The 14268-nt window shown below is 37.6% G+C and overlaps 1 protein-coding gene across 8 annotated transcripts in view; it reads left to right on the top strand.

The window, feature by feature from the left end:
- Positions 1 to 14268, top strand: part of pdm3 (POU-domain protein pdm3) — a 214660-nt gene that overhangs the window by 30602 nt on the left and 169790 nt on the right. For all 8 annotated transcript variants that reach the window (XM_074100558.1, XM_074100559.1, XM_074100554.1 and 5 more), the window contains one exon: positions 5694 to 5791. In XM_074100558.1, the coding sequence (XP_073956659.1) occupies positions 5717 to 5791 (75 nt within the window). In that variant the 5' untranslated portion in view covers positions 5694 to 5716. The remainder of the gene's footprint in view (positions 1 to 5693; positions 5792 to 14268) is intronic.

Below are 14268 nucleotides of genomic sequence, written 5' to 3'. Positions count from 1 at the left end.
CATTTTACAAAATACCGCCAGTAAAACTAACAATATTACATAAACAGGAGTAGCACATCATTTCAAATGCTTCTTCAATGTAATTTGGAACGCAGGAGTTGTGATTTATGTTAAAGCAGCGTTTCCACCAGAGATGTCGAGGATCTGTTGCGAGGAATATGTTTTTCTTTAACCAAGAGAAACACTTCATGTACAGTCACCAGCACCAATATCTGACACAACAAGCGTGCATAAATATCTGATACGACTCTATTGCTAGGGCCGGAAGGACGTGTCAGATATTTTTGCACGCTCCGCTGTGGCAGATATTAATGCTGGTGACTGTACCTCGCCTCGCTCCGCTCAGCTGTTTCCACCAGAGATGTGCTGTGCGAGGATGTGTAAATGAAGCGTTTCTATTGGTTAATGAAAAACACATCCCTCGCAACACAGCCTCGCACATAATTGATGATAACGCTGCTTCAGAGCGTTTATATATACCCGCTGAGCTCGCAACGTTGCGTTTTTGTTAGTTTTTCTCGATTATTCCATAAAAATTTAATGAAATTTCAAAATGTGGTCTGATAGGACTATTCTTAATATATAGTTAATGTGTCTAATCCAATAATTATTGGTGATAGACTTGTATTTTTTTTAAAAACCGTTAATAAACATTTGTTCGTTTACGATGTGCGGTTGGTGGTGATGTGACTATTATTCATTTTAAGATTCCTTTAAGATTATAATCAACAGGGACATACATAATTAAGTGTGACCACGTTAGGTTGTCTAATATTAAATATAATGACCCGGATAACTCACGTCTTAAATCGAGTTTAGCTCGACTGTTTCGGGCTAATCCGTAGCCCTTCGTCTCCGGAGCAACGCGACTCAGCGGTTGCTGCAACACGCGCACTGCGCGCCGCCGCTCTCAAAACAACCCCGAAACATGTCGAGCTAAACTCGATTTAAGACGTGAGTTATCCGGCTCAATATATTTAATATAAGTGAGTCTCACGGTAGTTTCATGTTCAAGGTTGTCTAATGTCTAGAAAATTGATAATTTTTTATTTTTTTTATTATTATTCTCTGAACTAAAAGAATTTCTTTGCTCACGGTGGCGCGGTTAAGGTCGCGGGTGAGCAAATAAATTCGTTGAGCTCATTGATACTCGTATGGCTCCGCAAAGTAACCCCTGATTCAATAATTATCTCCTTCTCCTTTTAACTGTTATTTTCATGTATTTTGTGTACAATTAAAAGTTATACAATAATTTCTTTCTTTCTTTATTTCTTTAAAAACCCCCATTCATATGATTCCCGATCCGCTTAAATGAGGCTTCCATAAAAAGACTTCCACTTGTATTACAAGTTACAAGTTGTGAATCGAACCTCACCGATTTTAACGTGGAACAATGTGAACTAGGTCTTAGTCCGCAGTCTACCACCCCCTGCATCTAGGCCGTAAGGGGGGCATTACAAATTAATAGGACAAAGACTGGCTACAGATCGCCGGTAGGAAAATTTACTGGGGCTCTCGTACCGTGTGGTATTGATATAGTAATTTAGGTATAATGGATCCTGCTTGTGTACAGCCACCAGCATCAATATCCATAATACAACAAGCTTTACTTAGTATGGGACTAGGTCCCATGATATTTATTTTGACGACCAGATGGCCTAGTGGTTAGAGTACCTGACTACGAAGCTTGGGGTCTACGAAGTTTTTTATTGTACCATTTTGTCGGCATAGTTTACATATATATTCGTGCAAAATTACACGCTAAATTAAATTTGCCGCGGACGGATGGACAGACAGACATACAGACAGACAGATATGGCGAAACTATAAGGGTGCCGTTTTTGCCATTTTGGCTCCGGAACCCTAAAAACTAAGCTTGAGGTCCCGGGTTCGATTCCCGTCTGGGGCAGATATTTGTATGTAAAATACGAATGTTTGTTCTCGGGTCCTGGGTGTTTAATATGTATTTAAGTATGTATCTATCTATATTTATCCGTTGGTTAGTACCCATAACACAAGATTTGCTAAGCTTACTTTGGGACTAGGTCAATTGTTGTGAATTGTCCCGTGATATATTTATTTATTTTTACTAGCCGTTACCCTCGACTCCATCCACGTAGAATTCGGTTATCGCTATCCCGCGGGGACTATGCAATTTTCCGGGATAGAAGCTGTCCTATATCCTTCTCCGGAACTCAAACTATGTATATACCGAATTTCATCTAAATCGGTTCAGTGGTTTAGACGTGATGAAGTAACAAAGACACAAACAGACTTACAAACCTTCGCATTTATAATATTAGTAGAATTTTACTTAATATCTGACACAACGAAGCGTGCATAAATATCTAAAGAAAAAAGGAAGAAATAAAGTAGATACGAGTATTTAATCACTAATACAGAAGACTTAGTTACCTGATATACTTTATTCAAAGCGAGTTTCTTTGCAATGGATTTTAGCTATTTTTAATTAAAATCGTTTCAGTCTGCATAAATATCTAAAGAAAAAAAACCAGCCAAGTGCGAGTCGGCTCGCGCACGAAAGGTTCCGAACGATCTACATTAAATATACATCATTCATTAGACATAAGCAAAAAAACGGAAAAAAAAAATACGTTTGCTGTATGGGAGCACCCTTAAATATTTATTTTGTTCTGTTTTATGTATTTGTTGTTATGGCGGCCACAGTTATGCATAATCTGTGAAAATTTCAATTTTCTAACTATCACGGTTCATGAGATACAGCCTGGAGACAGACGGACGGACAAACGGACAGCGAAGTCTTAGTAATAGGGTTTCCGTTTTTACTCTTTGTGTACGGAGCCCTTAAAAGAAAGAAGACATTTATTTACTAATACAGAAGACTACCTGATTCGACTCTATTCAAAGCGAGTTTCTTTGCAATGGTTCTTAGCTATTTTCCATTAAAAACGTTTCGGCCATTTTTGAGATATTGAAGTTTGAAATAGCAATTTCGGGGATTTTTAACTTATTTAAGATGGCTAGATTAGGTTGTTAGTCATATCGGTTATTCTTTAGCTCGTGCGAAAGTTCTATTCATTTTATTCTGTAGTCAAAACCCTCTCTCAAAAACCCACAAGACAAATCTCGACATCATGGTGTATGTTCAACCCAATGGGGCAGTTTCCGATAGGATTAAACGAGACTTACTGCCCCCTCCCCCCTACCGCCCCGTATTAACCAATCATATCCGACGGCTAGAGACTGTTCTAGGGCTAAGATGTGCTTTAAACTCTACGTTTGTTTTAACCTTAGCTAAGCTCTAATGTGCTAGGTTTTTATACTCCGCGAATATATATCTCGCGGGAATCCCCAAAAATCACGTCGTGGATTTCATTAACGTTGTATAAAAATCCCGCGCTGAATTTCATGTCTAAATTTTGGTATGTTATCCTTAAAAACTGTCAATCCGTATGGGGCCCGCGCGAGAACTGGCCCAAATCCTATTATTTTGAGAGGAACCTGTGGCTAGCAGTAGACTTTCTGCTAGAGACGAATATTTTAACGAAACTTTTCATTTACGCATGTGTCTAAGTCACCATCATCGAAGCCTGTATGGGCGGAAAAAGTTTCATAAAATATTCGTCTATATTTGACGAAAACCGGCGTTCAAATTTTGGCAACACGCCGCGTTGCTTATGCTAGGCTATTTGCCGAACAGTGATGGGGTGTCTTAGTTTAGTCGTTAAGGATCGGCTGGCCTCGTATCGCCCTGATTGGCTTATGTCCCGTGCGTCGCACAGTTTGGGGTGCTTAGCAATTGTTATTATATGCTGAACAGTTTGAGAGCGTGTGGATTTCGACGATTATGGGCGGATGTTATCGTACTTTATAAAAATGCCGAGTTATGAAGCTAATTTATACTAATCGATGTTCTTTCAAAATGATATGCTTCCTTATGTATGTATCCATGCAACCGTTATAGGTCTTTATTAATTAACTTTAGGCATAATTTTTGTAGTTAACTATAAAAATATAGAGAAAAAAATGTACACAAAAAAATTGAACTTATTGATGACACAAAGGAAAGTAAACTTCACTATAATTATGTTTGCTATTTCTTTATTTGCACATGTCTTAAAATTAAAGGCTTAGGTCGTTTCATATCAGCGTCAATTTCACATGATTAATCAATGAGCCTACTATAAATAAATTATTTATTGTCATACATCTGTTCATTATTGTGTGTTAATAAGCAGAGACGTCATCACATTTTTCTATGACCACTCATTGAAACAAGCCTTTTACTACTTTTCATTTGATGGAAAGAAAAATATCACGGTAGTGATCAGTTTTACTGTCAAAATGTGGTTTAACTAAATCTAGATTATTTTTTCCTGCAATACGTTGATAGGAATAGTGAATATCAAAACAAAACAGCCATCCGAAGCATTTTCTCACAACGCAACCTGCCTCAACCGGCTTGCGTAAAAAGGTCAAGTTACGGGGTTAGAGGGGAAGAAAGAGGGGGAAAAATGTGCGGAGAAAACTCGATGTGTTACGAGGGGTGAATGAATGGAAGAATGAACGAACGTGGACAGATAAGAGGGAGTTATCGTTCACTTGAACAGGATATTTTCGATCTGTTCTTTTAAAGTTTAGCGATACAGTTGTTTCTGTGCATGATACGTCGCTGTATTAGCTTTAGTTGTTTTAAAGTTTACTTAATACTTATTTGCCAATTGAAAAACCTAGATTTCCTGAGAATAAAATAAAAAGATTCTTTTCTTTCTACTGGCCCGAAGAAACTGCCTCTATATTTCCTAATCTGCGTGAAAAAAACGCTTTTTCTTTTTTAAAAGGTTTTTGAAATTCGAACTTAACGATGACCTGCATTTTTACTAAAAAAAAACACATTGACGCCATGTTAAATAAGATTCGTCATATTTTTTTTAAGGACTAAATCACAGTGACGAAGTCCGTCCAATTTTTTACTATTGTTTAATTGTTATTGTTTGTTATTGCTTACTTTGGCACTTGGTCAATTGTTGTCAAGTGTCCTTTGATTATTATTAAAGACTGACCAGAATTATAAAAAACCTCGCCATATTGCAGAAAACCTATAGAACTAATTTTTTGACACTGGTAACACTAAATTCAAATGTCATCTGTCTATTGCTGTCAATGTTTAACGTTGTTTGCGCGTGGTATTTTAAAGTGTTATTTTGTATTTTTGTGCGTTAAAATGCCAAAGATTATTCATCCTGGTCAGCCTTTATTATTGTTACCAAAAACAAAGGTAACAAGAATAATTTGTTTTTATAGGTAGTGCCACTAGAGTTGAAGTCACAATAAGAACATGTCGTGTAATGACAGCAGGATTTTGACATTTACTCATTCATTTAATGAGGGCTTAAAGACAGGCGAAATATCGCTAGATGGCGTTAGTATCGTGAGGTTTCTTGACGTTAAGATCTTGCTTGTAAGTGGCTCATTTACTTATTAGCCAATTGCAAGCAAGACCGTAACGTCAAAAAAAACCTCACGACACTAACGCCATCTAGCGATATTTCGCCTGCCTTTCAGCTCTCATTCTGTGCTATCAGTTTTTTCATAGCTGTGTGTTTTAACATTCACTTCAACTCTCGTGGCACTACCTATACCATTGTTGTTGTTGTTGTTGTTGTTTTTATCTTTGTTTTCGTTGCTACCGTTGTTATTTTTGTCCACAGACGAGTCGGGATGCGAGGCTGATATGTCGGAGGGCGCGGATGTGGGACGCCACTCGCCGCCCCGGCCGCAACAGGAGCCAATCAATCTCAAGAATGAGGTTAGTGAACTTTTCATACATACGGCTTAAGAATGTAAACGGTGGTTGGCGACGTTTAGTTTACACAATGATTTACTGCTACTTCTTTAGTTATACAGTTTATTTCAATTGTTTGATATGACTAATAATAGGTTGTAATGTGAGACTAATACTCACAAATTATATGATTTTTCATGATCGATCAGAAATAAAGTTTATTTTTATACTTTTAAAAGAGTAATGTAACTGAATGACTGACAGAAAATACACGGCCTAACCTACCTACAACTCCAGGCAGACCAGACTTGAATTTTGGGCTCGATTCTAATGGGTAATCCCTATGCTTAAAGGAACATAAGTCAAACCTCTAGGATACTTACCACTATTGTCCGGATCTCTATGTGTTTTCGCCACTTATATGTACTATAAAATAATGATAAATAGTAGTTTCTAAATATATAAAATGGTTGTCTGGAGGACACTTTTAAGTGATAAGACTGTATGCTCTGCCATGCTTTTTTATGTTGTTAAGTCACTGGCTTAGGAAGACAAGGAATAGGACGGAGTGAAGGAGATTAGGAGAGGGTTACATCCACCAGTGGATAGAAAAAGCCTAAAAATGAAGAAAGAAGAGAGAATGTAGGTACTGATTTGTGGTATGGAATAAAAAATATTTATAATCCACCAAATTGGTTAGAGGTGGATTATTGTATTGGCGATCGACTAGTGTACTGGTCATCTGGTCACAGAAGCTGCCTAATAAGCTTGTGGTTCTGGGTTGAATCCCCAGTTGGAGCACATATACGCATATACCTAATGTACCTACGAGAAATCTGAATTTTCGCTCTCGAGGTTTGGATGAAATTAATTATGTACCTATATAGGTACGCGTCTATTGTAGTATGTTTATTCGTTGCCTAGAACTAACCACAAGCTTTGTTTTGGCAATAAGTCTAGTTTAGTAGTACTATGTTTTTGGGTTAAATAAATAAAAAATATTTTTAGACACAAATTCACTGATAAAAGTGGGAAAAAATGGAGATATAGTCACAAGTGGAGTTAACGTAAGTAAGAAAAGAATTAGGGTAAAGTACCGGTTTTGGCCAGTTGACATTTGAAGTAATATATAAAAAGTTATAGTATTAAATAAGTATTTTTAGTTATTTTTTATGAGCTTATTACTATAAATTTCGAAAATACAAACTGAGACATGGATGCACAGAAAACCAGAAAAAGAGACCAGCGCTGGGAATCGAACCCAGGTCCTCAGCAATCCGTGCTGCGTGCTATAACCCCCGCTGGACAGGAATCTACACACGAATTTTTCCTATGCATACATATCTTAGGTTGCTTATTTCTACTACGCTACTTAAGCAGTGGCTCTAGCTCTGGTCTCTTTTTCTGGTTTTCTGTGCATCCATGTCTCAGTTTGTATTTTCGATATGGTTTCACGGGATACCCGTAAAAGTAACAAATTTGGAGTTGAAATAAAAAATACAAAATGATTAAAAAAAAACAATCATAATACTCTAAATTTATTTCAAGCGTATATTTGAATAATAAATGGCCAAAACGGTACATTGGCCACAAACGGTACTTCTGCCCTATTTTCATTCGTATCATTTTCGTATTTCACCAAACGAACTGCTCATTTTTACAGCGAGAAAAAGCCGGTAAAAATTAGAATCAATTGAAAGAATTGAATGGAACTTATAAATTAGCAGTTATTCATTTGAACAGCGCTTAAGAGGCTCAATGCGAACTGCAACCGTATTCACTTGTAGCACAAAGGATCTAAAGGTTAATGAAAAATACATGCAATCAATATTTGATGAGAACCAATTTAAAAGGCACATCCACTTGTAGACTTCGCATAGTTCGGGCGGGCCTGTCTGCATACGACTTGCGTGTGTGGTGGCACCCCCCGATTCCCGAAAAAAGGTAAAAGAAACATGAAAATGGCCGCGCCGCGTGTGTGCGTGTAAAAATGCAGATATAATGCAAGTAATAATAATAATAATGGGTGATCGGGCCGCCCCCACCCCGATTTTTATTCAAATGCAGTTTTTGAACACTTTTTTTCGATGGTGTTTTTTCGGAGTTCTTTTTAGAGATGCGCTGCGATAGTTCTGTTTTTGGGTTGCGTTTTTTTCGTTGTCACTGGCCGGTTTGTGGAATAGCGATATCGAATATTTTTATATTTTTAAACGGAATTGAACGGTGCATTTGTGGAGCGTACCTTACCTTATGTCCTCGAGTTACTTAATCATAAATATATCATTTTGGCTTTAAAAAAGTATAACTTTATTTTTGATGAAGTTATTCTGAAGTAGCATTACTCTAAGATCGCAAGTAATGAATAGAACAAAAAAATTATAAACACGAACAAAAAATACTAATTTCTAGTTAGTTTCCTATAAAATTGGGAATGGGCTAGCAGCAGAGGTTTTTCCAAAATTTTAGGGCATAAAAGTCTTTTAGGCCGAGTGTTTCATTTCTTACAGCTTAATTGACCAGCAGGGCTACTACGAAACTCAAAACTCGAAGTGCGTATCGTACCGTCCCCCTTGCTCTCGTATTAAATAGTATAAGTGTCAGAGGGACCGCACGACACGAACTTCGAGTTTCGAGTTTCGTAGTAGCCCTGCTGAGACGGGTGCAGGTTGCCAGAGGCGGCGGTGGTGGCATTAAGTGAGCCGCATATTTGTTTGTCGGCTATACCTAGTATAAAAAGTTACCATGACGTGACATTGTAATTCCAAGTTGATACATCGACCGACTAATTTGATACCGGTGACTAAATACAGTCCGAAAGCAGAGTGTGTTCAGGAAAATTAGAATTGTACGAAAGTGAAAAAAATAATGAAAAAAATTGTCGACACACGACGGACGAACATAAAAAGCGTACGTTTCTGCGACACACCGACACAATACGACATGACATTCAATTTAAACTCCGAGGACGGACCTGGCGCTCAATAATTAACATAATGTACTTTTTCTCCTTTTTGCACTTCCCGTTTGACACTCCATCACTCATGGAAATTCCATTTTCAATGCTGCTATATCAGGGGTGGGTCGTGGGGTGGTCTTTGCATCCGCGCAATGGACACGGCGGTTTCGGTGGAGAGGGGGTGGTCGAAAAAAAGATTGTTAAAAAGGTTGGCCCCCGCATGCGAGTGTGTGCGTGCGTGCGGGTAAAAAAGCTCTCGCTAATCGATACTATAGATTCTGAGGCAAGTAGGTTGCGCTACGTCGATTGGTCGGCGCAAAATCGTTTCGCATTTTTCCGTAGCTCTCTAACGAACCGGTGATGTTTAGTTTTGGAGCTTTTCTTTTTGCTCATCTCTTTCGATGGCCGGTGCTTGAGCATCGAGCGTGCTTATTCGCACTTGGCAGTGCTCGGGGTCATAGCACGCGTAGCGCTACGACGCTCTCGTAGACGCGTCGTAGCACTTTTTTTAGTTTTGTTACTTCAATTACTGCGTTTGATACGCAAAGTACAAATGAGTTTTTTGGCTTGAAAAAGATGAGACGTATTTTAACTTGAAAAATAAGTATTAGAAATCCTGAGACATGCTTAACAGAATATGTGTACCTAAATATCTGTTTTTTATTTACCTAATAGCAGACAAACAAGAAAACGTTTGACCTGATGTTAAGTGATAAATTTGAATATGAGCTATTTATTATTAAACTTTGTTTATGTCCCGTGGGAAACTTGCACTTTGAAACAACACAATAAATATTCTTTATCACATCTTATACAGAACCAGAACACACAATATTATACTAATGAACTAAAACAATTACTTCGCTCACCCGCGACTTAATGATAGCTGCGTCTATGCAAGAAATATACCTATGCAGTTCCTGCACCTCCACACTGTAAGAACACACACAAACCACACAAACTCAACTAACACCACGACACTACACTGACGCGTCTCTAATTCAACCAGAGCTCAACGTCAGAGCGACACAACTATTCACCATCCTACCAGATGTTAGTAGATTATATAAATACAAATACTATTTAAAAAAAAATATTCGACTGGATGGCAAACGAGCAAGTGGGTCTCCTGATGGTAAGAGATCACCACCGTCCATAAACATCTGCAACACCAGGGGTATAGCCCCTAAGATACAGGTTTTTACCTAGTTTAGGGGACATAACGTTGACCTTTTCCATGACCCAGTTGTACCTTTAATAGACCTAAACTCATATGAATGTAAATTACTGTTTTTTGTTGTACAATAAATCATCATTATTATTATTATTATTAGAGGCCTAAGATGGGATACCTCAAGTGCCAGTAATTTCACCGGCACCCGTTAATACCCGTTTCATCCCTTCCTTTTGACTTTGTTCAAGTCGAGTATAAATTTTCAAGCAAACCCGCGTGTTTTTTTACCAATTTTCTGCATTATTTCCATCCACGATAACGCTGCACAGAATAAAAGGTGTAATGAACAGCCACCTCGGGGAATTTATTATCATTAAAAAATGCAAAAAATCATAATTAAAGGGTGGGTGTGGGGGGGATGCATCCCATTTTTTATTTTAATTGGCTTGTAAATTTCATAAGTTATATAGTGAAAATGTCGTTGCAGAGTTTTTTCGGCTATTACGCGACTTAATGTCTTCTGTATGAGTGTGTGTTTTTAATGCTTTACGGGTCGGTGGTAATTTATGTGTCTGTATAAATAAATTCTTTGTATCTATAAGTAAGTTTAGCGTAAAGTATAACACCCTTTTTCGCGTTGTAAAGCAAAATGGTATCTAGATCACTTTTCGATTTCACTAGTATCATGGGTACCTCACTATTACTTTACATTTTCATCATTACATACTTATAAGAGAGCGGAATTTTCACCGCATTTTTTGACTTCTCACTTAATCGACTTTAATTAGATTGTCGTAAACTTAGCATGTTAAGTAGAGCGTTCTTTTTCTGCATACATATGGATATTTGACTGTAAAAGAAGTAGTTTAAGACCGGTAAGGAAAAAAAATGTATTTCTTTTATAGAGACATTAATGGAACAGATTGTTAAATTTTACAACAGAAGAATTTCAACATTAAATTTGAAAAAAAAACTGAACTGAAATTATTAAATTAGAAATTGTCAAGCATTCATAATTCATTGCATATTATGTCTATTTCATATTTCAACTGCTCGAAAGTTAATTGGAATCGGTCTTTAACTTAAGGCCACTTATTGTTTACCTCTGCTTTTCATTTTCTTTTCTTTAGTATCTATGTTATGTATTGATATTTTTATGTATATCGGAAGTCGATAAGTGAGAAGTCACTATGACAGGTCAAAAATGCAATGAAAATTCCGCTAACTGCTTATTATAAATACGAAAGTGTCTGTCGGTCTGTTACTCTTCACATGAAATTTGGTATGGAGCTAATTTGAGACCCTGGGACATAAAGATAGTTCGATTCCCGAAAATTGCGTAGTGCATAAACGAGTTCTTAGCAGACTTAATCGCGAGCAAGGGCTAGTCAAAAATAAACATTAAAGATGAACTTTAGCATACAGACCTAAAAAAGAAAAGAATAAAAAACTTTGTCCGCCCAGCACAAACTACAATATTTTTTTACTGTAAATTACATGCAACAACACAAGATACAAAGCTATTCAAATACGTTTTACGAGTTTTTGAGCGTTTCCACGATTCGCGGTAATAAAAAAAAATAGCAAACAGCTGCCTAGCAACGTAGCATAATTAAATCTAAACATATTATACTCCAGAATCATGTGCTAATTGCTAGGGCTACCACCGCGAGGCGAGCTTGACAAACGACTTTGATCAATCACGCCCGTTGGTAACCCTGGCCGAGATGACGTCACATTTATTTGTCCCCTCGCCAAGGCTTGTCAAACTTGAGCAGCGTTGTTTGACATTTCATTTTGACGTTCACTCTCATATAAATCCTACTAATATTATAAATGCGAAAGTTTGTATGCGTGTGTATGTTTGTTTCTCCTTCACGCTAAAACGGCTAGACGGATTTGGACGAAATTTGATATGTAAATTCGATATTCTCACGGGATCGAGATAAAATCTCGAAATTTCATCCGCTGGTTATAGAGTCAAGAAATTTGACATTGGTATATATATAATATATTTTTTGGAAATTTCCAAGGGAATTAAGTACTGCTGGATCTAAATATTTAGGTATGCGTTCGAGCCAGCGTGAGACCAGCAAAAAAAACACGAGTTAAAGTAAAAAGCATATTTGATAACGAGCTTTTATTTATGCTGTAAAAAAGATGCTAGTGCCGAGTTATTGGTCATTGTAACATTCTAAAGAGGAGTTTGTTTAATAGTAGACGTCTTCCGGCTGATGACAGTAATGACGAAACTCTTCGTCAATAACTAAAATGATTGTATTAAAATAAAAACTTCAATAGTAAACGTCGTTTAAACTATAAAGCCATTCCCAAGATACAAGCTCAGCCTAGTTTGGGATCCGCCAGGCACAGCTAGGTAATTGTATTTATTCGTATATTTAAATTACCAAGATTTAAGTAGGTAATTAACCCATAAGTTCACACGTATTCACGTAAAATAAAATATTGGTAGAAAATACAGAACATAGTCAAAATACCATAAACGGGACTTATCACGCTATAATTACACAAGTAATATTTACCTCGACGTTTCGGCAACGTTACAGTTGCCGTGGTCACGAGTAGACTGAAGTGTGGGGTGTCAAGTCTGCCTAGCAGCGCGAGTTCTTCGAACTACCCGCACTTGATCACTAATAGTGCCGGCACTCGTATCACGAACTACCCGCACTTGGTCACTTTTATTAGTCACCCTATCACACCGAGACACAACACTAACAAAGTCCGATCGTCCCTCCGAACATTCATCCTGACGCCGACACTTATTAATAACAGGATTCCACGAAGATGAAAGCTTATACCCATCGTCCCGACACTTCAGTCTACTCGTGACCACGGCAACTGTAACGTTGCCGAAACGTCGAGGTAAATATTACTTGTGTAATAATAGCGTGATAAGTCCCGTTTATGGTATTTTGACTATGAGTGAGAATCACGAAAGTTTAAAACGTTATTTTAAATACAGAACAGACAATAGCTTTTTCTCTTCCCCTTTTACGAGACTTCTCGGGCCGTGGCGCGAAACTTTGAGAACTCTTAAGCTAGCCTCAATTTTGCCGTTGTCAATAAAATTCTCAAGCTAAAATTAAACTTTGTTTTCTGAAAACTAGGCATTAATTCGAAGTTTTGCAATGCCAAACATTTTGGCAAACTGTAAGTTTGCTAGAGCCATGCGTGTATTATTTTCTTTCTAATAATATATAAAATTCTCGTATCTCGGTGTTTGTGACCAAACTCTTCGGAAACGGCTTCACAGATTTTTTATGAAGTTTTTGTGTATATTCGGTAGGTCTGAGAATAGGACGTACGCTATTTTACATACTTCTACGCGGACGGAGTCGTGGGCAACAGCTGTATTATTTAACCATGAGTGCAAATCACCTACTCTGAAGCCTGAGAATTTTGAACAATAGAGGGCACATTTGTTCTGGGTACATGACGGCGACTGCAGTGTATCCTAAGCCCTCGACCTCGGCACAGACCTCGGTACTGTTTGTAATCACCACAAATGAGGCATTCGAGTAGTTCTTCTTATTTTGTTCTTCACTGATATATCCGATCCTTAATGGTCCTCGTCAGCTGGAAGGTCCACTGTTGAACAAAAACCTCCCCTCTACAACGCCACGATAAACGACAACTCGCCACTTGCATCCACCGGTTGACTGCAACATTTGCGATGAAATGCTTCGTCTTCCGATACGTGGGCACCACTCGGGGACTTTTCTCCCTACGGCTATCTGCTCCTTATAACCCATAGTTAATAAATTATCATATTTATTCCGCTACACAAGAAAACAACAATTCCAATTAAGCGAACATGAATATTCAAATCAGTTTATGATATGGGATCTGCATCGCCTTAATGCTCCCATAAATAATAGAATGGCCAGTAATGTAGTATCTATCACGTTGCACATAATAGGAGCTTTTATGCACGCAGGCGCAGCCTCTGAGATTAAAATGAGGGGGGATACAAAGAAAGCTTTTTTTGGTCGTATAAAGTTTTAAATCGGTGTATAGTGAGTTTGATCTCGTTTGGTTTGGTAGGAGGGGTCTGCATGAAAACATAAATGGGTCGCACAGACGTAGGTGTGTTGTACATGTAATTGCGGAGCGGCAATTCACTCGCATTGTAATGGATAGTTGAACGAATATGTTTAAGTTTTACCTACTATTGCATGTTAAGAAAGGATTTCATAAAATTTTGCAAGTCGTAAAGAAAGATGCGGGTCTAATGATACAACACTATTTATAATATACAAAGTATTGTACTAAATGTTAAGTTATATCAAATGTTGTTACATTTAATATATCGAGTATCATGTGCATCTATCATATTAAATATGTTCAAAA

The sequence above is a fragment of the Choristoneura fumiferana genome, chromosome 17 (assembly GCF_025370935.1).
Source record: "Choristoneura fumiferana chromosome 17, NRCan_CFum_1, whole genome shotgun sequence".
NCBI lineage: Eukaryota > Metazoa > Arthropoda > Insecta > Lepidoptera > Tortricidae > Choristoneura > Choristoneura fumiferana.
This window is presented reverse-complemented; position numbering and strand designations above follow the sequence as displayed.